Genomic DNA, 23,825 nt, shown 5'->3' with positions numbered 1-23,825 from the left:
CTATCCATCGATTTTACATTTGCTAGTGTATATATGTCCATGCCACTCTCTCACTTTGTCACAGCTTACCCTTCCCCCTCCCCATATCCTCAAGTCCATTCTCTAGTAGGTCTGTGTCTTTATTCCTGTCTTACCCCTAGGTTCTTCATGACATATTTTTTCTTAAATTCCATATATATGTGTCAGCATATGGCATTTGTCTTTCTCTTTCTGACCTACTTCACTCTGTATGACAGACTCTAGGTCCATCCACATGTGACGGCTCCTGTTTTTGCTAATCAAACCTCAACCCCAACTGCCTCCTCACAGCAGCTTTCATCGACTGGCCCATCTAAAGCAGTCGTCCCTGAGACACGAATCTGATGGCAGAGACACATATTAAATGTGCAATGTGCAGAGACACAAATTAAATTTAGGTTCTCCTAAACCTAAGAGTTTGAATTCTGGGCTTCTAAGAACAGTGGGAAGGACACAATTGCCCTTTGAAAATTACAACATGAAAGCCTCTCTGGAGGGACACTTGCCATACGGTAATGCAGTATTTTATTTACTCTGTCCATTAGTAACTACTATTTGATAACATTTATAATATTAATAGAACTTAATCTGAGAGAAGTTCAACTTACATTTTTCTTTCCTTTTTTTTTTAACATTTCAATACTGGATATTAATCAGAAAGACAGTCAAAATTACTATGGTCGAAATTCTTCCATCAAAAATTTGTAATAAATGTTTGGTATTAGTCTATGTACAATTCAGTTTTTGGTGTAAAGTTCTTTGGCTGCAAGAAAAAACATTTGGTTTACTTCACTAATAGGAATATCTCTTAATGCTGGGATGGCCTCTTCTTGGTATTTCTTCGGCTGTTGGTTTTTGGCATAGTTATCTGTAAGAAGAGGACAAGAGGCTCTGTTTACTCAAGCAATTTCTTCAACAATCTCTGTGGTCTGTGGAGACCCACCACATAGTTTACTAGGCTAATGTTTGGATAATGACAAATACCATGTTTAACATAATTAAAAGGCCCTTTAAATTCTCTCTTTAGAAGAAATGTCCCAATTAGAATAAAAATCAGCCAAGTACTTTTGGCAACCTCTAACTTGGGTAAGAAATTAATATTTCAGGGACTTCACTGGTGGCGCTGTGGTAAGAATCCGCTTGTCAAAGCAGGGGACACGGGTTTGAGCCCTGGTCCGGGAAGATCCCACATGCCGCGGAGCAACTAAGCCCACGCACCACAACTACTGAGCCCACATGCTCTAGGGCCTGCGTGCCGCAACTACTGAGCCCGTGTGTTGCAACTACTGAAGCCCGCAAGCCTAGAGCCCGTGCTCCGCAACGAGAGAAGCCACTGCAATGAGAAGCCTGTGCATTGCAACAAAGAGTAGCCCCCGCTCGCCAGAACTAGAGAAAGCCCACATGCAGCAACAAAGACCCAATGCAGCCAAAAATAAATTAAAAAAAATATATTTCATTCAACTGTACAATGATGATTCAAGCCCCATTTGTACATTTCTCATAGGAACAGAATTATATCAACACCCCAATCATTTGGTACAATCATTCATGCAAACTTAACAATTTCCCCTCTTTGTACAAATTGTCTATTTGCTGTAATTCCAGCCAAGTATGCAGGGAACACAGTAGGTTATCAGAAAAGCAATATCTAAAAGTTAAAAAAATCATACCAGAACTTAAAGAATACTTTGCTTCCTAGAATACAAGCAAGTTCAGGAATCTAATTTTTTTTTTTTTTTTTTTTTTTAATTTTCGCTATGCCATGCGGCTTGTGGGATCTCAGTTCCCCAACCAGGAGACTGAACCCAGACCATGGCAGTGAAAGCCGGGAATCCTAACCATCAGGCCGCCAGGGAACTCCTAGGAATCTACTTTAATCTTTAGATATGAAATAAAAGAACTTAACAACAACTACAAAAAACATGCTGTGGCTCTTCTATCCACTTAATTGCAGTCAGGTTTACACAGTGATCCTGAGGATACACACCCCCAAATTCCTCCTCCCAGACAAGGTCTGTACGGACCTCTCTGTCATCCCTTGATCAACACAGCTTGTTTAGGATAAAAGAAGTTTCTCTCAGGCAAAGTTGCCAAGGAACATATTACATACTTGTGGTTTTTATGGGAAAATATACCTGTTAACTAGTGTAATAAACAGCATATTCATGACAGCTTATTTGTGCCATGTGAACATTTCCTCTGGTATAATTGTATTTATTTCTCCCAGTTTTTTTACTATGCTGATATGTGTCAATTACTGCAGCCTGTTCTTTGTTGCTTTTCTTTTTTAAAAATATTTATTTATTTATTTATTTCGCTGTGCTGGGTCTTAGTTGCAGCACGTGGGATCTTTTTAGTTGTGGCATGTGGGCTCCTTTAGTGGCAGCATGCAGGCTCTTAGTTGTGGCATGCGGGATCTAGTTCCCTGACTAAGGATTGAACCTGGGCCCCCTGCACTGGGAGCGCAGAGCCTTTTTTTTTTTTTTTTTTTAATTATCTAGGTTTATTTTTTATTATTATTATTTTTGGGGCTGTGTTGGGTCTTCATTGCTGCGTGCGGGTTTTCTCTAGCTGTGGTGAGCAGGGGCTACTCTTCGTTGTGGTGCACGGGCTTCTCATTGCGGTGGCTTCTCTTGTTGTGGAGCACGGGCTCTAGGTGCACGGGCTTCAGTAGTTGCAGCATGTGGGCTCAGTACTTGCAGCACATGGGCCCCAGAGCACGTGGGCTTCAGTGGTTGCTACACGTGGGGTCAGTAGTTGTGGCCCTTGGGCTCTAGAGTGCAGGCTCAGTAGCTGTGGCGCACGGGCTTAGTTGCTTCATGGCATGGGGGATCTTCCCGGACCAGGGATCGAACCTGTGTCCTCTGCATTGGCAGGAGGATTCTTAACCACTGCACCACCGGGGAAGTCCCGGGAGCGCGGAGTCTTAACTACGGGACCACCAGGGAAGTCCCTGCTTTTCTTGACAAAAGCGTTAACATCCGACTCCTCCATCCCCCGGCACTTTCCTTTGATATAACTTTACCTGTGATCGTATGAATGGAGTTGAGTGGAGAGGTACTCATCATGTTCATCCCGAATAAGAGCACGTAACCAATCACTACCGTAACGAGGAGGTACACAGGCAGTGCAACTGCCCAGTATCTGCAGAAAAGAATATTAAAGTAGGTAACAGACTTCCTAAAAAGTGGCAGTTCTCTAGAGTTCATCACCAAGTTAATACACTTTTAAACTTAATTTTAGCTTTGACTGAAATAATACGTGTACCTAAAAGGCAGTCCAGTAGTTCTACTGGCCTACAGTGAAGCTGCTATCCTGTACCCCTGTGTGGGCCCTGGAGTCTTACTTCCCAGCAGGGAACACTCTCAGCACCTAAGCTGTTTCTTCCGGTGTTTACCTCCACCTTCCTACACAACATACCCCTATGATTATTTCTTGATTTTTTAAACTTCAGGCATTTTCTGGGAACATGCTAATATGGAGATAAAGATGTATATATAAATAATGTTTGCCACTGAGCACCGTATTATTATTATATGTCTTCTTGTACAATTTTTTGTTTTTCCTGGAAATTAACGACTACTTTTTGTCTGTTTGCTTGGTTTCCCATGTACCTATCGATCCTCAATCCTCAAATTCTCTGATAGACTCTAGTATATGCCTCCTAATACACTTAAACACATCAAACGCTCGACCTCACGTTTTATTGGGTGCGTTATTTAATAATTTCTTCCCTACTGTTTTCTCTTTCCGGAACTTCTAAGAGATTTTTTGCTGTTACACTTTCCTCATCTTTTCTCTAGTTTCTATTTTGCTATACTCTGTCCTACTTTCTGGAGATTACTTTTGGTGTTTCTTCTAAACCTTCAATTAAATGTTAATTTTGGCTACCATATTTATAATTTGCAAATGCAGTAATTCTCTGAACATTCCCTATTTTATAGCATCCTGTTCTTTCATAGTTATAATCGTTTTTTATCTCTGAGGATTTTATTTTAAAGTTTTCTTCTGCTCTTTGCATTATCTCCATTTTCTTCAAGTTTCTTTTCTTTTTTTTTTTGCTTTTTTCTCTTGTATTTCATTTTAGAGGCTTTCTTTTAATGTCTGATAAGTTGCCCATTCATATTTAAAGATGAAGTACTGGGAAGGCAGGGAGGCGGCCGGGGAGACATAAAAAAAATAAATAAAGATGAACACTAACAAGCTAATTGGAAGCTCTGTGCATATGTGGGCTGGGCCGGCCAGCTGGAGACCCACACTATGGGAGACCTGGCCATTCCACTGGAGGACCTCTAATTATCAGAAATTAGAGACCCTTTCTCTTGAGCTGGTCAACCTCTTCAGGGAGGACCCTCCTATCTTGCTGGGAGGAGGTGGGTGGTATAAGCCTGCCAACCACAAGCCTGAGAGCCTAGAGAGGAACGGTGCTTGGGAGGAATCTCACTATTCAGCAATGCAGATTTTCACTGATCCCTGTTTTCAATGACGTTCCTAGTTAGACCTAGTGTCCCCCAGACTAGAGACTCTCATTCAGCCTTTCCAGAGCATAAAACTCCTGTCTTCTGCAGGGGAGGGTTGGTCTCCCAGCTTTAAGGGCTGAGGAGGGGGATTTGAGGGTCAAATGTTCTTTAAACACTGTTTTCAGCCCAACCCAGAAATACCATGTTAAAGAGGTACCCGCACCTCCAATGTCTGGGCCTGTGTTGTGGGCACAGAGGCTCTAGCTGGCTTCCCTGCTTTAGCAATGTGGGAAAGTGGAAATTCAGTTAGTTACTTCTCACCTATCTGCAATCCACTTCCCAAGATTTTATTGATACACCTCCACTATCCTGTTATTTGCTCCTGTGGGTTTATAGCTTAACAATTATTTTTTTCTATGGGCTTATTTTAACAAGATTTTGGGAGGAAGGAGAGATAAAGATGTGCATTTAGCCCACCATCTTTAAGTAGAAGCGTACCAATAATCGTCTTTAAAAAGCTTTAAATTTCTATATGGCTATTTATGGATCTTAAAAGAATAAATACAAGATTTGCATAAGTCTTAAGAAAAAACCTGATCCTTCAAAACAGCACTGATATACTCTTACTTTATTTAAGAAATACATTGAACTTACTTTTGAGGCCAATAGGTTAAGCCTAAGGAGTTTAGCCAAGATTCAGGAATAAAAGCCCACACAAGATATAGTACTGTGGAAGAGGGAAAAAAAAAAAAGGAAAAAAGGTCAGTAAGGCATGCATCCAATCTATCAAGGTTCAGATAAAACAACTAGAGAGAAGCTGGCCCGCTGCAACAAAAGAGACCACGTGCCATAACTAAGACCCGACACAGCCAAAAATAAATGAAAAAAAAAAACCAAACCATAGAATTTACCATCTTAACCATTTTAAGTGTAATGTTCAGCAGTGTCAAGTATTATTTGTATTGCTGTGAAACAGGTTTCTAGAACTATTTCATCCTGTGAATCTGAAACTCTATACCCATTAAACAACTCCTCTTAGTTATTTTAAAAAACATGTCTTAACTTCCACTACTCACACTGTATTTTAAGCAATTTAAGGGCGGAAATCATGCCTTAGTAATTGTTGTAATCCTTATAGCACCTAGCAATTTGCTTTATACGTAGTAGGTGTTCAACACTTCATCCCCACAGGGTTGAAATAACTACAGACATTTAGGGGCATAAAGGTGAATTTATCTACCCTTGTTCTGATCCACAACAAGCCTTATCTCCTAGAGCACGATCTTATTTCCCTCAATCCAGGTCTCTGTGGCACCCTTTACTGTTGTCCCTCTATTATAACAACAGCCAACCTCTGAGCACTCACTGTGGCTAAGCACACTTCCGAGCACTTTACATGCATTATTTCATTTAATCCTCAAAACAATCCTAGTAGGTATTAAGCCTTTTTTTTTTTTTTTTTTTTTTTTGCGGTACGCGGGCCTTTCACTGCAGTGGCCTCTCCCATTGCGGAGCACAGGCTCCGGACGCGCAGGCCCAGTGGCCATGGCTCAGGGGCCCAGCCGCTCCGTGGCATGTGGGATCTTCCCAGACCGGGGCACGAACCCATGTCCCCTGCATCGGCAGGCGGACTCTCAACCACTGCGCCACCAGGGAAGCCCGGTATTAAGCCATTTTTACAGATGAGGAACTGGAGTCTTAGACATGTTACATCATCTGTCCAAGGTAAGTGGCAGAGAGAAATTTCAAGCCTGTCTCAGTGATGATGAAGGATCAACATTTTTCTCAACAAATATGTATTACGGAATTCTCTATGTCAGGAGTGTGCGATACAATGGTGAACCCGAAAGAGATGGCCTCTGCCCTCTCTGAGCTTAAAATTGAGCAAGGAATAGAGAGGAATAAATGGGTATTTTCAATACACTCTGATAAGTGCTAACGAGCGAGTAACAAAAGAGGATATCGGAACACATAAGGCGGCCCTCAGCCCACAGCGGTGGTGATGTGAATGGTTAGGAAAGATTTCCTGGAGGAAGTCATTAAATTGGGGCCTAAAGGATGAATAGGGGGTTAGCCAGATGAAAATGCTGGGCTTGCAGATGAGAGGAAGGAAGGAAATATGAGAAAACGGTGTTCCCAGCAACCACCACAGAGAGAGCGCTGGGGACCTGAAGAGAGAGCTGGTGTGGTAGACGGCAGAGGGAAAAGCTGGCAAGGAGCTGGCTTGGAGCTTGAGTTTTCAAGATTAATGAAATACAAACAGCACTTCCCTGGTGGTGCAGTGGTTAAGAATCCGCCTGCCAATGTGGGGGACACGGGTTCGAGCCCTGGTCCGGGAAGGTCCCACACGCTGCGGAGCAACTAAGCCCCTGCACCACAAGCCTGCACTCTAGAGCCCGCGAGCCACAACTACTGAGCCCGTATGTCACAACTACTGGAGCCCACATGCCTAGGGCCCATGCTCGGCAACAAGAGAAGCCACCGCAGTGAGAAGCCTGCGCACCGAAGAGTAGCCCCCGCTGGCCGCAACTAGAGAAAGCCCACGTGCAGCAACAAAGGCCCAATGCAGCCAAAAATAAACAAACAAACAAATAAATAAATAAATTTATTTTAAAAAAGAAATACAAACAGTGGGGAAACAAATGCAAATTCATAAATGGAAATGATTTGCTCAGTTTAATTAAGTAAATGAATATTTACTGCACATCTGCCATATGCCAGGCACTATGAGAAGGTCGAGGCTATAAAGATAAATGAGACATGGTCTCTATTCTCACAAAGTCGTGTGGGAGAGAGAAACGAGTCAAATGTAGTGGCAGGAACTTCCCAGGCACTGTCTTACTGGACCCTCCCCAGAACCCTCCGAGGTGTGTGCTGGTAGTCCTTACTCACAGGTGAAAAAAATTGAGGCTCACGGAATGTAAATAACTTGCTCAAGGTCTCACAGCTAAACGTTACAGAGCTGGAATGAGAACCTGAGCAATGTCTTCACACCGGGCTTACAGGCAGCAGCCAGAGCACTGGAAACGACATGAAGCGGAGGCGACGTATTTGGGGGAACCCCAGGCAGCGTGGAGTGGCTCGGGCATAAAGTACGAGGCTCTGAGCAGGGAGAAACCAGCCGGATAAGTGAACAGGTCCCAGATCATGGAAGACCTTGGGCGAGGAACATGGACTTTATGCTCTGGGCAAGGGGAACAACTGGATATTCTGTTGGTAACTTTACAGTTACAGCAGACTACCAAGAGAAATAACCATCCAGGCTCCAACCAGAGGTTTTAATCAGGGGAGTTCACGTCTGGATCTCAAGTGCGTCACTGTGACGGCTGCATGTAGGATGAATCTGTGGAAGAAGTGAGACCCCGGCAGGCTCAGTGGCAGCAGTGGATGAATGAGTTGGGGGAGAAGGAAAAGCACAAGTGAAGACGACTCCCAGGCTTTCAGAGTGGGATCTAGTCATCCCAACCCCGAAGAGATACTGGAGCAGTCACTCTCCACACAGCGTCGAGAGATTTTCCAAAAACACAAATCTGACCCTAACACTTGCCAGTTCAAATCCTTCCATGCCCTTAGAATAAAATCCTAGGGCTTGCAAGAACTTGAACGACCTGGCTCGGCCCGCCTCTCCAATGTCCAGCCCTCATGCACTACGCTCCGGCTCTGGACAGTGTCTCATTTCTGTGCTTCAAACAACCTTGCGGACGCAGGGTCACTGCATTTACAGCGAGTGCTGTCTGCCTGGAACGATCTTCCTTTGGCTCTTCCAATGCAGATGGTTCCTTAGCCTGCTTTATGTCTTAGCTCAAATGTCACCTTAAGAGAGGTTTTCCCCAATCACTTGCTCTCCCAGCTGTGTCCCACCTACCACACCTTCATTACTCCCTGTCATTTCCCTTTATTGCCCTCAAAGCTATTACCACAATCTATAACTACTGTGATGGATGGAATATTTGTGTTCCCCACCAAATTTATATTTGGAAACACTAATCCGCAATGTGATGGATTTGGAGATGGGGCCTTTGAAAGGCAGTTAGGTATAGATGAGGTCATGAGGGAGCGGTCTCCATCATGGGATGAGTGTCCTTTCTTTCTCTACTACGTGAGGATACGGCAAGGGGGTGGTTGTCTGCAAACCGTAGGAGGGCTCTTACCAAGAACCCAGCCATGCTGGCATCCTGATCTCGCATTTCCCTGTCTCCAGAGCTGTGAGAAATAAATGTCGATTGGTTAAGCTACCCAGTCTACAGTACTTTGTTATAGCAGCCTGAACAGATTAAGACAATTAGCTTTTCAAGTCAGTAAATATTTCAACGTACAGAGAGACTCATGTAACCCCTGTGTACCCACCGCCTAGTTTCATTATGACTGCTGGGTACTGGCCTCTGAGCTCCTCTATCCTGTTACTTTCTGCCTCACTGTCTCAGGTTTCAACCGTACTGACCTCCATCTGTTCCTTGAAACCACTGGCCTCCTCGGGCTTTTGCACTGGCTCTTCTCTGGGAGGCTCTTTCCCTGGACTGCCACATGGCTAACTCTCGCTTTTCGTGTCTGTGCTTACAACTCATCCCTCAGTGAGGCACCACCTGACTGCTGTATTTATGATGGCAAACTCCTCCCACTTCTTACCCTCCTTTCTGGCTTAATTTCTCCCCATGGCACACATTCTCATCTGACACTCTGCATGTTTAATTATTTAATTTGTCCACTGGCAATCTCCCCCCAGCAGAATGAAAACTGTGAAAGCAGGAAGGTGGGGGCTGTTTTGCTCCTCCCTTGCCTGTAACAGTGGCTGGCACGTGGTAAGTACGCAAGAAAAATGTGCAGAATTAATTTCTGGTCGTGGGTACTATTGGATTTAAGTCTTAAAGTCATTGCTTTTATTTATACACATAGTTTCTAACCCTTCAAATAACTCTATAGAACAGGGACTTACAAAAATGATGACGATAACAGCAGCAGCTAACACTGAATAAATACAGGTATCCCCACTTTACGAAAGCTCGCTTTAAGCCATTTTGCTTTTATGAAAGACCTACGCTAGTAACTGTCTTCGGTAACCAAAGGAAATCTGGAGAGGATTTTTGCTTTTACTTAAAAAGCGTTCAGTGTTTGTTTTGCAGGGAACCGTGATACAGGCGGTGCCCACCCAGAGCAGGGAGAGTGGCACATCTGGGCTCCTTTCCCAGAGCTACACTCAGCATCTCGGCATCAAACTGCTGTAGCTCTGAACTGTGTCGGTGAGCATCTTGATCTCAGCTGAGTACCTTTATCAAATTGAGTGCATTATCTCAATTTATCTTGTGCGTTGCTTAGCAAGATGTGCCCTAAGGTAATCGTTTCTTCGCTTTACGCCATTTCTGCTTACGAAAGGTTGCATAGGCATGGTCTCTATATTTGGATTGTGGGAGAAACCCGTACTTATTGTTCCTATGCATTCTTTTAAGTGCTTTGCATAAATTACGGCAAGTAATCTTCACAACGGACATAAGAGGCAGCATAGTGAAGTCAACCCTGCGTGCCTGGTTCAAATTCTAGCTTTTATCATTTACTGGCTGTGTGACCTTGAGCACATTACTTAAGCCCTGTGTGCCTCCGTATTCTCATCTGCAAAATGAGGACAGTAATGACAATATCTATCTCACAGGACTGTCCTATGCTTCATAAGCATTTGATGAACATCACCACCCTTTCACAGATGAAGAATCTCAAGAACCAAAGAAGTTAACTAAACGGTCCTCCACAAAGCTAATCTGTGGAGGAGTCAGGATTTGAACTCAAGTCATAACTTCTTCACTCCACAGACTCCCCTGGCCAACAGCTTGGTTGGCTATACTGATGCAGTTAGGGTTCAGAAGCATGACCACTCCATCTTTCTGGTTTCCACAAAATTCTAAAAAGTTGTGGGCACCCACTTTTCTCCCTAATTCTCAGATCCTTTTGGGGAGAGACATGGGGCCCACTGTGTGACTCTGGGAATATCGTGTCTCAGTGAACATCAGTTTCCTTATCTGTAAAATGGGACCTTATGGGGACTGATTGAGACCCAGAATGTAAAGTGCAGCTGACTTCTATAACCTGATTGCTGTCCCTCCCACAGGCTGCACCAGGGCCACAACAGATTACTCGTTTCCAAACCCCACAATGCCTTCCCACTTCTTCCTTCTTATTGGTGAAGACAAAGTCCCTGGGAGAAAGCGCACTCTGACTCCAAGGGTTTTGTGGGGTTTTTTGGCCACGCTGCTGCATGGCTCGTAGGATCTTAGTTCCCTGACCAGGGATGGAGCTCTGGCAGTGAGAGCACAGAGTCCGAACCACTGAACCCCCAGGGAATTCCCTGACTTTCCATTTTGATTTCTTGTCTCGACACTGGCTGCCCATGGCACTTATCACACTGAGAGAGAATTGTAGATTTACTCCTCTGTCTTGTCCACAAAACCATGACCTCCTTAAAGGCAGGGACCAAGTTGCACTCACTTTGCAATCTTGCCTGGTGCTGCATTTTAAAGATCTGTTGAGATGAAATCTTTCAGGCTCATGTCTGGCATATAGAACACTCTTAACAGACAAGAGTTCCCTCCAGGTTTTCTCGAAAAGAGACCAAGGTAGAAAGGATCACAGTTCATGTGTGCACATTCTACAAACAAATGCAATAATTTCCTGTCCTTGAACACCAGAGAAAGGCCCTGGCCATCCATCAGGAAGGTACTTACAGAAGCCAAATTGGGAGCTTAAGAAAAGGACAAAGCCATAAATCGCTCTTTCTGGCAATGGCGACGGTGAATTTTCCACCATTTTCCCTGTGTCTTTAGATAATCTGTGGGAAAGAAACACAATCAGCTGTCAGTGATTCACACCATTGGCCTATTATAACCTCATCGCTTTGCTATGGGCACAGCCCCTCCGCAGTTTTTTCCCAGCCTAAACCACTGCCAACGGGCAACCTGCGCACAGACCTCCAACACACACCTGCTTGCACACGTGCACACAAGCACCCATACCTCGCCTGTAGGCGCAAGCAGCCCCCAAACCTCACGTGCACGCGCACACATGCACACGCGCCACAGCGCGCACCTCCCGCAGTGTAAGGTGGGGGGGAGGCAAGGGGGGAGCAGGGGAGGGACTGACGCCACTCCAGCTCTGCAGGTTTCGCCTCCGTGCGAAAAGGGAAGGGCAAGTAGGGACAGGAGGCCCGCGCGGCCTCCTCAGGCCTGGGCCTCGGCGCCCGGGACCCGGACCTGCCCTCTCGTGGGGTCTGTTTCTCATTCGAGCCCGGGGACTGGGGTTGGCCCTCGACCTTGGGTCTTCCATGCGCCCACTCCGGTCCCTCCCCACAGTTCTGCCACCACCGTGCCGAGTCCTCTGCGCAGGCGCGGACCAGGGAGCCGCAGGGGGGCGAGAGAAGGAAAACGGAGAAAGGCCGAGTCGCCAAGGCAACCCCTGCCCGGGCGCAGGCGCACCGCGACCCTCGTCCGGCAGGAACGCGCGAGCGCGGGGGCGGGAGGGATCGGTCAGCTCTCCGCCGCTGGGGGCGGGGGCGGCACGACGGCGCATGTGCATTGCGGCCCACGTGACGCGTCTGCCGCCTGCGCCGCCGGCCGCTCCTGCCCGTCCGCTGGCTGACGTGGAGGGCCTGAGGCAGCGGCGGCGGCCCGCGTCCGAGGCTCGCGGGCTGCGGGCCCCGGTGAGTGCACACCTGGCGCGCGGCAGGGCTCCCGGATGTGTCACCTTGTCGCGCTGTAGCCGAGATGCCGGGGGAGAGGGGCCCTCCACACCCCCTCCGTGGGTGTGTGGTGAGTGTGGGTGTGTGCGCGTCGCCCCGCGTCGTTGGCCGTGGCGCCCGCGGTGTGTGTGCGCGGTTTGGGTGCCGGTGCAGAGGGGGAGTGTGTGGCCGCTTTTGTCGGCCTCAGAGGGTGTGTTTTCTTTGTCTGGTGTCATCCCTTTTTAAGTGTGGCCCCCTCCGGGCTTCTGCTCGAGGGTGGGAGAAGCCCCTTTGTGTGCGCATCCCCCGGCCGCACGCGCACCCTCGCCCCAGTCGGTGCGCGGGTGACACCTTCGGTAGGCGGAGGGTCCGCCGGCCTGAGCGCGGGTGGGCACAGGCCCGTGTGTCCCCTCCCGGCTCCTTTGTGTCCGCTGGTTCTTCCCGGCGACGGCGTGGGCGCCCCGGCGGTGTGGGAGCCCCCGTTTGTGTCACTACCTCTCTTCGAGGGTGCGCGTTCTCCGCGCGCGCGTGGCCGCGCCTCCTGTAGTCGTCACCCCCGCTTGCAGCATCGTCCGCCCGGGGGTGCGTCCTCGCGTGTCCCCGCGCGCGCGCCGCGCCTGGGTCCTGTCGAGTGCGTGATCAGGTCGTCGTTCGCGAGTGTTCATGAACGTTCTTGCACGCCCCTCCTCTGTCTTGTGTTCCCTACATCTGTGCCACCTGTTTTCGTGAGAATGGCTGCCGAGCGCGGGGAGGGGACGGAGAGGGAGAAATCAGGCTAGTGCTCCCCCGTCCCCTGCGCCTCTTCGGAGCATCCTTCCTCCCCCAGCGCTAATGGGAAGGGGGGACAGCAGCGGATCTGGCCAGCTGCGCCGTAATATTTACGATGTCAGGTGTGGCCGGTCGAGCCAGCCTGTTTTGGGGACGGAATAAGGGGGCCAAGGGCCAAAAATGGAGTCAAGGCATAGGTGAATGTTGGTTGCTACCAGTGTGGCGTACTATTTTCAGAGGCGCCCTACACGCCCAAAGACCTTCGATTGCAGACTCCTTCCAAAATAATATGTACACGACACCTGGGCAAATACCTTTTAGCCGATCCTGGGCGTTCTTGATAATACTTAACGGTTCATATAGTGTTTTATGGCGTTCACGTAAATTAACTCTCTTGATTCTGCCCGGAGTCGTGGCGAGGGCAACAAGGTAGACATCTTACAGGTTTTACTCCCCCCTTGGGAGCAGTTTCCTCATAATTACAGCTCTAGTTAGGACATTTTGTATTGCAGGAAATTTGCCTTTTATCCTATTAGAGACCCAGTACCCATTAGAGACCCAACTACTCCTCTTGCTCAAAGGTTCGTGCTCTGCGCTCAAGGGCTGCGTTTCGGTGTCTGTTTCTCGTTCATTTGCTCAATTTTCTTACTCTTGCCGTTTTTTTCCGTTTTTTTCTTTTTTTTAATTTCTGGAAGATTTCACACATAAAATACAGAGGGGTATCTAACCAATCCATGATTAAGATTTACAGATGTAATTATTTTGCCGAATTTACTTCAGATCCTCTTTTTAATTTAAAAGAACTAAAATTGCAAAATATGGAGGTGCCCTCAGTTCCTGCCCGTCCTTCCGTAGAGGTTGTCACCGTGTTTAGGTTTGTGTATATCATTCCCTTGCATATTTTATACTTTGATCACGGTGGATCCATAAACAATATATAGTGTTGTGTGTTTTAAACTTTAATGGTATTAAACAGTGTGTCTTTTTGCAACTTGCTTTTTTCGATCAGCATCACATTTTCAGATTTACATATGAATAAATTGGATAATTGTGTTTGGTTCATTCATTTTAATTGCTGGTATAGAATTCCATTGTATGAATATACCATAATTTACTTATCCGTTTTCCTGTTGATGGGCTTTGTTTCTGGTTTTTGACTCTAAAAACAATCCTGCAATAAACATCTTTGTACTTGTCTGCTTTGTGCACACGTTTGGAAGTTTCTCGAGAAAATACACCTAGTAGTGGATTTGCTCTATACTAGGAAATATGCATCTTCAACGTAACTAAATATCACAGAAGCTCTCAAAGTGGTTGCACTAATTTTCACTCTCACTGGTATTGAGTGAAGACACCCATTTGTCACACCCTTGCTAACACTGTATGTTACCTGACTTTTACATTTTTGCCTTCTCTTTACTGACCAGCTTCCTTATAACTTTAGCTTGCGGCTAAATTTGCTTGCAGCCACCTTGGCTTCTGCTCTAGCCCTGTGTCAGCCTATGGGTTCATCTCTCACAGTTAACTGGCTCAGTCTTTATCTCATTTGGTTCTCATAAGATTAATTCCAGTAAACATTTATTTTGTACCTAATGTATCAGTTCCAATGGTTGATGTAATATAATTCCATGGTATGTTAGATGTACCTTTCTAATAGCAGGTGAGGTGATTTAATTAAATACTTTTTTGCATATGTTGAACGGTTTTTAAAAAATCTTCTTTCCTCTAATGTAATATTTGATACTTTCAAAATATGTAACATATATGCAAATTGTGAAACAAAACAATAAAATGAACACCTATCAACCCACCACTCAATCCAGGTATCAAAATGACCGATAATGAATGTGCTCACCTCCAGAGTGACTGCTATCCTAAATTGTGTGTCATTCCTTGTTTTTTTAAAAAATAATTTTATCAGATATGTATACATCCCTCAACAATGTATTGTGTGGTTTCTATTGTTTTTGAATCTAAAAAAAGGAATACTGGATACAGCTTTCTGGGTCTTGCTTATTTCACTCAATGTTATGTTTCTAAGAGTCACTGATATTCAGTATAGATATAAGTCATTAATTTTCACAGCTGTGTAATATTCTATGAGTGAATATAACACAGTGTATGCGTTCTTCTGTTGATGAACATTTTGGTTGTTTCTAGGTTTTGCTATTTTGAAGATTCTTGTACATATCTTCTGGTACATAGTTGCAAGTATTTCTCTACTTTTCACACTGGGGTGTATGACCTCTGGGGAAGTAATAAAGATTTTCTGAGGAGTACTTGGGCACAGGTAATATTAATGAATCAATTTGTGATCATTAAATTCCATGTGTACCCTTTCGTAAAACTGGTAATGCCTGAAGCCTGTGACAGAAACTTCCTCCTGGTTCTACTTTCCCACCTTCCCTCTCACAGTAGCACTTCTGCCTTAAATTAGGAATGCATAGCGCTCACCCATATGGAATCTTACCAGGGTAGTGTCCCAGTTGAAAAACTGTCCATGGAAAACAAAAGGCTAATCTAAAATACATGCAGCTATAGTGTTAGGAAACACCTCTTTTAATCCAGACACTTCCCATCTCCTCAAGAGCTGCATTTCCAATAAAATGTAACTTTTATGTTTAATTATCAGCATATATACTAGTTATTTTTTGATCAACTCTATGCTGTGATAATTATGACATTTTAAACCAATAATATGTCAGTTTTAAAATGTCACTGTGATACTCTAGAAATTCATCCTTTGCAATTATTTAAACTTGGGGCTGAAATTTTTTAGATGTCATTTTAAAGTGTGAAGAATATGTAATTTTTAAAGCGTTGTGGTTTGTGAGTAAAAAAATGTTGGAATACCACTGTGGTAAGCTATTTGCTAGAAGTGGAATTGCTGGGTTATGGGGTATGAATGTTCAACTTTACAAAATGATACCAAATTGTTTTCTGAAGTGGTTGTACCAGCTTATACTTTGGCAAGCAGTTTTGTCAATTTATATACTTTGATTAGCAGTGCGTGAGAGTTATAGTTGATCTATATTTTCTGCAACACTTATTACTTTTAGACTTCTTAGTATTTATCAGTCAGATGGATATGAAATGATGTGCATTGTGGTTTTAATTTGTATTTCTTGATTGTTAAATGAGTTTGAGCATCTTTTTATTTGTCTGTGAACCATCTGTCCTTTTTGTTCACAAAAAAATACCTCGTCATTTTTTACCCATTTTTCTGTTGGGTTGTCTTTTAAAACAAACTGGTAACGTCGATCCTTTATTGAGTATACACGTTGTAAATATCTTCTTGTAGTTCGTGGTCTGTCTTTTTGCACTTCATGGTGTATTTTGCTGAACAGAAGTTCTTAATTTTAATGTAATCTAATTGGAAACTTTCCCTGCCCTGGGATTACAAAGTCGTTCTCCTGTGTTTCTCTTTAGAAGTTTTTAAATGACGCCTTTCACATTTAAGTTCATAATCCATCTGGTACTGATTTTTGTATATGGTGTGAGGTAATGATCCGCATTCATTTTTTCTCCCCCATGTGGCTACAATTGACCTCACTCCGTGTATTGAATTGGCCCTCTGTTCACTAGTGATCTGCTGAACCACCTCTCTTACATGTTTAGTTTCTGTATGCATGGGTCTGTTTCTGGTTCGCCTTTCTGTACCACTTGTCTATCTCTGTGTTGATACCACACTGTCGTGATTATTAATGCTGCAGCTTTACCTGAAATCTTGATATCTGGGGGGCACTCGAGTCTTAGCTGTTCTTGTAACAGCTTGTCATGTGACATGAAAAACTCTTTGGGAATAAATTGGAATGATTGAAATCAGTTTGGGGGAGGCTTGAAATCTTTAAGATTTTGAGGTATGTATTTCCATTTATTTAGGTTTTTAATATTTTTTGATGTAGTTTTGTAATTTTTTCTTACAGATCTAACACTTTTTAAATGTTGATTCCAAGGTTTCTAGTAGTTTTGTTGCTGGTACAAATGATACTTTTTAGATTCTATTTTCTGACTGTTCATTGTTAGTTAATAGAAATTCAATGGATTTTTTACATTGATCTTCAGTCATCCACTTGATAAACTCTTATCCTGGTATATTTTCTGTAATTCTTTTGGGTTTCGTATGTGGACAGTTATATCACTTGCAAATAGTGACACTTTTGGTTCTCCTTTCCAATTATTTTCCCTTAATTTTTTTTCTTGCCTTAATTTGTTGGCACACTTTTAGATCTATATGTTCAGTGGATGTGATTATGGTTATTCATTAGAAGTGATTATAGAGAGCATACATGTGATTATAGTGAGACTACATGTCTTATTCCTGATTTTAAAGAAATGTTTCCCCCTTAAACATGTTTGTTATGAGCTTCTATAGATACTCTTTATTAAGTTAGGGGAATCTTTGTTTGCAGTTTTGTCACATGCTTTTCTGCATCTGTTGACAATATCTTGTGGTTTTTCTCCTTTAATCTGCTAAGTGTAATAGATTCCAATTTATACATTTAAAAATTCTTAATTCTCTTACATTTGTTCCTAAGATAAATGCAAATTGACCTTGATGGACTGTCTTTTTGTGAACTGGATGGAGTTTGCTAGTATTTTATTTAGGTTTTTGTATTTGTTTATGAATGAAATCACCTGTTGTTTTTCTTTATTGACTATCTTGTCTGATTTTGGTTTTCAGGTTACACTGGCTTTATGCCATTTGCAGAGTAGTTCCTTTTTTTCTGTTCCCTGGGACAGTTTGGATTGGAGTGATTTGTTTCTTAAAAGTTTGGTGGCATTTATCTGTGAGATCATTTGGATCTAATTTTTTGTGTGTAGAGGACTGTAAGTTGTTGATAATTAGCAATTGAATAGTAATAGGACTTCAGGTTTTCCATTTCTTTTAGTCAGTTTTGGTAATTTTTATTTATTTATTTTTAAAAATTTATTGGCATCAGGTTCATGATATTGTCTTAATTCTCTTTAATCTCTTTTACTTGTAGTTATGTTCCCTTTTCCCGTTTTGAGTATTATTTGTGTGTGACTTTTTTTTCATTAATTTTGCCAAAAGTTTGTCTATTTTATTAATCTTGCCAGAGGATGAATTTTTGGCCTAATTTGTTCTATTATATTTTTGTTTTTTAGTTCATCGATTTTTTTCTCCTTTATGATTTCCTTCCTTTTTCTTCTTTGAGTTTATTATTTTTCAAACTTAAATTGCATGATTAACTTACTAATTTTCAGCCATTCCTGTTTCCTACTATAAGCATGTAAAGCTATATGCTTCCTCACAGTTCATTTTTGCTTTATGTAACATGGTTTAATTTATGGTATTTTCATTAACTTTTAAATTTATTATTAAAATTCCTATTTTGATTTCTTCTGACTTATGTGTCTTAAAGTTTTCTTTAAAATATGCCTTAAAATTTCCAAATGTTTCTTCATTAACATTTTTCCTTTTCGTTCATTTCTTAATTGTGTTGTCAGAGAATGCATTGTATATTTTATCTTTCTAAAAACATTTGTTTGCCCTTGCTTTATGGCCTTGTACATAGGGAATTGTGATAACTATTCTGTGTGTGTACTTGTGAAGAGTATGTATTCTCTAGTTGTTATGTATGTGTTAGATCAGGCTTGTAAATTGTGTTGTTCAGACTGTCTATATTAATTTTCAGTTGTTTGACCTATCATGAGAGAGATGTAGTCTTCCACTGTTACCTTCTAACAGACTTCCTGTAGTTCTAACAGTTTTTCTTTTTATGTATTTTGAGACTATTTGATTAGATACATGCAAGCTAAACATTGTTTTCCTAGTGGGTTGAACCTTTTCTGTTATGTTGTGGTTCTCTCCATACTTAATTTTGTTTTTTGTCTTAGGGTCTGTTTGGTCTATCCCACCTTTCTTTTGGTGGTAATTTATCTGGAATAAACTTTTTCTTCATTTTCATGTCACTTTTCTTATGTCCTTAGATTTTAGGTATCTCTTATGAAGAATATATTACTAGATTTTTTTTTAATCTAGTCAGGTAATTTATGATTTTTAATTGGTACTTTTAGAAGTTAGTTCAGGTCTCTTGGTGGTCAACTCATTTTTTTAATCTAAAATTATTTTTATTTTACCCTTGTTCTTGAGGATAATTTTGATGGGTATACAGTTCTAGGTTGATGCTTTATTTTCTGTTTATATGGTAAATATATTATTCTACATGCAAAGTTATCTGCTGCCAGTTTTATTTATGGTAATTTGAAGAAAATATTATTTTTCTTTTGGCTGCATTGGATTTTCTGTCTTTGGTTTACATCTTCACTTATAAGCCTACATGATTATTACTTTTTTTTTTTTTTTTTTTTGGGGGGTACGCAGGCCTCTCACTGTTGTGGCCCCTCCTGCCGCGGGGCACAGGCTCCAGACGCTCAGGCCCAGTGGCCATGGCCCACGGGCCTAGCCACTCCACGGCATGTGGGATCCTCCCGGACCAGGGCACAAACCCGTGTCCCCTGCATCGGCAGGCGAACTCTCAACCACTGTGCCACCAGGGAAGCCCGAGTATTACTTTTTATTTGTCCTATTTTGGATACATGTGTTTCTTTCTTTTTTTTTTTTTTTTGCGGTACGCGGGCCTTTCACTGTTGTGGCCTCTCCTGTTGCGGAGCACAGGCTCCGGACGCGCAGGCCCCAGACGTGCAGGCCCAGCGTCCATGGCTCACGGGCCCAGCTGCTCTGCGGCATGTGGGATCTTCCCAGACCGGGGCACGAACCCGTCTCCCCTGCATCGGCAGGCGGACTCTCAACCGCTGTGCCACCAGGGAAGCCCTGCATGTGTTTCTTGATTCAGAATTTTGTCTTCATGAGGTCTAGAAGATTCTGAGCCTTGTGTTCTTTAAATACTTTCTCTCTGATTTTATCTATTTTCTCCTTCCGGAAGTTGAACTGGATATATATGTATTAGACTGTCCAGATCACTTACTTTTCGTCTTTCATATTTTTCATTTCCTTCTACCTTTGCCAGAACTTAAATTGCTGGGTAATTTCATCAGGCATATGTTCTTGTTCATCAGTTTTCTCTTCACCTGTGCCTGATCATCTGTTTGACCCATGTGTTTTATTTTCCTTTACTTTTAACAATTATATTTTTAGTTTCTTAAAGTATCACTTGGTTCTTTTTTAGCTATACCCAGTCATTTTTTTATAATCTCATGTTGCTTGCTCATTTTTTTGAATCTATATTCTGTAGACTGGCAATCCCAATGTTTAATGTCCTCAGGGGTCTAAATTATTGCTTGTTTTTTCTGTTGCCTTCCTTGTGGTGGATTGTCACCTCCTGTGCTTAGAGATTTTCAGTTATGAACTGTTGATTGATCCTTCTCTGTGGGAATTTTGAGAGTCTGTTTTGGGGGTACTTTCCTTCTGATAGGATTTGCATTAGTTTTGGCTGGGAGCTTTACGTGGGATCAACCTTTCAGTTTTCTCACTTTGCTTCTGGCCCATGATCCCACTATTGCTCTTGGCATTATGATTTATCATGGTTGACTGTCAGGTTTAGTTTCAAGCTAGAGGTTTGTTGCTTTGGGGGGAAAGGGTGGTTTTAAATGTTGGCTATTTCTATGAGCTCAGCAAAATTTTAAAAATCTAGCATCCACTTTGTTTTGCAGTCATGGAGTGCCCCATTAGTTCATCATAATTGATGGGCTCAGAAGTCCTTTACATTAGTACTTAATTTTTGTAATATATTCATTTTAGTATGTGTTAGGAAAAAAAATTCTGTCCTACCAAACTTAAGATTTCGTGGTGGTAACAGACTTTCTATTAAAACAAGTTTACATCTGAGTTAAAAGTTGAGTTAGTCTAAATAAAAATATTAAATAAGTAACAGTACAGTTGATAAGTGGATTTGGCAAAGTTTTCTACTTTGGGGTATGCAAATTAAAAATTTGGGCAGCACTGAGGTAGGGAATCAAGATGAGTAGGACACAGTGTGCCCTCTGGACATAGTGAACCTACAGAGAGAAACCTATAATGACCAAACGGTATGAAAATTGCTGTCAAAAAGATATGAGCAGGGTGCTCGGGGCTTACAGAGAAGCGGTGCAAAAATAAACTTGGTGGTAGTGAGAAGTTCAGGAGATGCTTCCTGGAATCAAGTATTAAGGACTGGTAGGCATTCTGGTTGCAGAATAAGGTTTGTTTAGAAGTGACAGGCAGCTGTGTATGACTGGCTTCTACGTTGCATGTCATGGAGTGACTAGAGAAATGCAGGAACAGGATCACAAAAGGCCTTCTGTGCTATAGTAAGGAGTTTGGACTTTATCCTGAAGATGATGAGAACCTACTGAATTAGTTTAAGCATTGAAGTGTTATGATCAGAGTTTTAGGAGATGTCGAGATTGAAGGCAAGTCACCAGTTAGGAGACTGCTTGTTTAAGTAGTTCAGACGAGAAAAGATGGAGCTGCAACCAAGGCATTGGCAGTGGGCATGAAGAGGTGTATGTGTGCTAATTTTGGATTCCTTAGAGGAGTCGAAAGGACAGGACTTCATGGTCAGGTTGGTTAGGAATGTTGAAGGAGACTGGGGGAGTCTAGATTGACTTCCAGATTTCTGTTTTGGGTAACCAGGTGGCATGTAGAGCAATTAACTGGTAACATACAGAAAGAGGAAAGAACTTGGTTTCATTTGTTCTTGAGGAAAAAGATAAGTTTGTTTTTGAACTTACTGAATCTGAGAGGCTTGTGGGACATCTTGGTTAAGACCCAGTAGCAGTCGACAGGGAGGGTCTAGAAGTCATGAGATGCAACCCAGCCTGGAGAGATTTGAGAGTCTTCAGCATTTGGACATGTCAGCCGTGGTTTGCTACAGTGAGTATGAGGTAATTTAAAGTAGTACACAGATAAAAACATTTTAATAGTTAGGACTTTAACGTGTCTGAAAAACGTAAGCTGTATCTCAAACCTATAATATTATGGATATTATCACTTAGGCCAAGTGAGCCCCAAAAGAAGAGAATATTAAGTAAATAAAATACAAGGGATCTGTGGAAATGGCAAAAACTGTGGTGAAGCTATGCAAATGATGGAAGTTCAGAAAGTGCTGTTTTAAGCCATGGGTATGGTGGATAAGGTCACCCAAGGAGAGAGTAAGCGTGAGAAGAAAAGAGAGTTGACATTTGGGTGGCGGGGAACGGAGAAGAAGAGCCCCTGGAGACTGAGGAAGAGCAGCCAGAAGAATAGGAGGAGGACCAGGAGAAGATGGTCTTTGGAGTCCAGATGAAGAGTTCTGAGAAGGAGGAAGTGGTCAACAGCGTCAAGTAAGTTGTAAGCTGACAAGTGCTCTTTGGAATTAACAATGAAGGGAGGCCATTTAGTTAGAGGCATCCAAATAGCGGATTAAAAAACCATTCATCTGATATGTTAATGAGAGCTGATATTTGTAGCGTTTCCTATACACTGTGTGCTATTAAAAGCACTTTAAATGTGTTAATGGATTAATCAGATAGGTAGGATTGCTGTCCTCATTTGATTAAGGGAGGAAACTGAAGCCTACAGAGGTTAAGTGACTTGTCCAAGATCACACACTCAGGAAATAGAAAAGCCAGGATTCAAGCCCAGGCAGTCTGGTTCCAGAGTCTTATGCTCTTAACCACTATGCCGCATCGCCTCTCTGGTTAAAACAAAACAGAAAATAAAAATAACACCAAGGTCGTAATTACGGTACAGTGGGCGTAGGGCATGGTATCAGTGAGATATGCCAGGCTGTGACTGACCAGCATGGTGTCACAGTGGCTCAGTCTGCCAGGTATGAGCACGTTAATTGTATTGTAACTGATGCCACGATGGTGATGTGTGGGCTGGGACCGACCGTTCTTGGCTCTTTCTGTATTTACATACGGAAAACATTTGCGAGACAAATGAGTTTAAAAGTGTATATATTTCCCAGGATAGCATATGTCCCATATTATGTGCCATACTTTGGGTGCTAAAATGTCTTTTCATTTTTTCCAGTCATTGTTTACTTTTGGAGTTAAATTCTCTAAACTCTGGAAGTATTGTTCATCCAGGACAGGTCAGGTTCCGGACATTGTAGATATCCAGGCTAGTGGAAAAGGTCGCTAACGACTTTATTGAAGCAGCTTCCCTTAAATGGTGGAAGTGGAAACCCAGTATTAGAAAAGTGAAAATAAAGGAGAATGGAGGATTTGAATGGCAGAAAAGGAAGAGTTCTTGATGAGGTGGCAGAATTCTTGATGAGGTGGAAGAATGTGGTAGGAGATAGGGGAAACGTTAAGTCGTAATGATTCCTGGGTGTGGTTGGAGAGGAACTAATCAGAGTTAAAGATTTAAAAACTGGTTTAGACCTGGGCAGTGGTCCAAGGTGTGGCCTTGTGAAGGAAGAGCCTAGGTGAGGTGGGCCGCGAATTTCATTTCAGTTGAGAAGGTGGTCGCACTGCAAGGCTAGAGTCCCGAAGGGTTGTCCACGCGGACGTTGGTGTGGCCGGAATGATGACTGGAGGAAAGAGGCAAACACTGTGACCTAGTTGCCTGTGTTGTTAAACATGACAACAGCCAGGAGGCAGCTGGACGGCAGTGAGAGCGCAACGTAGATCTAGTGGAATACAGTGTTTGAGAGGAAACTGTGGAATCAGAAGACCTAGGTTTGAATCCTGCCTAGCTTGGTGACCTTGAGCAGATTACTTAGTTTTGCTCTGCATGTTTTCCATCTGTACAGTGACCGTGATAATAATTGGGCCTGCGAAGAATTGCTGTGAGGATCAGTGAGATGGTATGTGTAAAACGCCTGGTACAACGTAGGACAAATGGTACCGGCAGTTTGCTGGGAAGGTGGTCATTGGTCTTCACTTCTGATATTGTGAGGTTGTTGTACAGCAAATTGGGCATAAGA

The 23,825-nt window shown here is 42.9% G+C and overlaps 2 protein-coding genes across 7 annotated transcripts in view; one reads left to right on the top strand and one right to left on the bottom strand.

The window, feature by feature from the left end:
• Positions 1-526: 526 nt before the first annotated feature.
• Positions 527-11,998, bottom strand: PIGP (phosphatidylinositol glycan anchor biosynthesis class P). Of its 4 annotated transcripts, none has more exons than XM_081234155.1 (5): positions 11,822-11,998; positions 11,189-11,292; positions 5,133-5,205; positions 3,044-3,162; positions 527-886 (listed from the first exon to the last, which is right to left on the bottom strand). In XM_081234155.1, exons 2-5 carry the CDS (start codon positions 11,268-11,270, stop codon positions 756-758), a joined length of 405 nt encoding a protein of 134 aa, XP_081090281.1. In that variant the 5' UTR covers positions 11,271-11,292; positions 11,822-11,998; the 3' UTR covers positions 527-755. The 4 variants fall into 4 exon arrangements, with proteins under 4 accessions (XP_081090281.1, XP_081090283.1, XP_081090282.1 ...); XM_081234157.1 differs by having other exon boundaries at positions 11,825-11,998; XM_081234156.1 differs by lacking the exon at positions 11,822-11,998 and adding an exon at positions 11,714-11,797.
• Positions 11,999-12,060: 62 nt separating this feature from the next.
• The window catches only part of TTC3 (tetratricopeptide repeat domain 3), a 142,008-nt gene continuing 130,243 nt past the window's right edge, over positions 12,061-23,825 (top strand). For 2 of the 3 annotated variants that reach the window (XM_081234152.1, XM_081234151.1), the window contains exon 1: positions 12,061-12,159. The gene's annotated coding sequence lies outside the window, so the exon portion shown is untranslated. The other variant, XM_081234153.1, reaches the window with a different exon arrangement.

The sequence above is a fragment of the Mesoplodon bidens genome (genome assembly GCF_964165515.1).
Source record: "Mesoplodon bidens genome assembly, chromosome: 5".
NCBI lineage: Eukaryota > Metazoa > Chordata > Mammalia > Artiodactyla > Ziphiidae > Mesoplodon > Mesoplodon bidens.
Note: the sequence above shows the minus strand (reverse complement) of the source record. Positions and strands in the feature narration are given on the sequence as shown.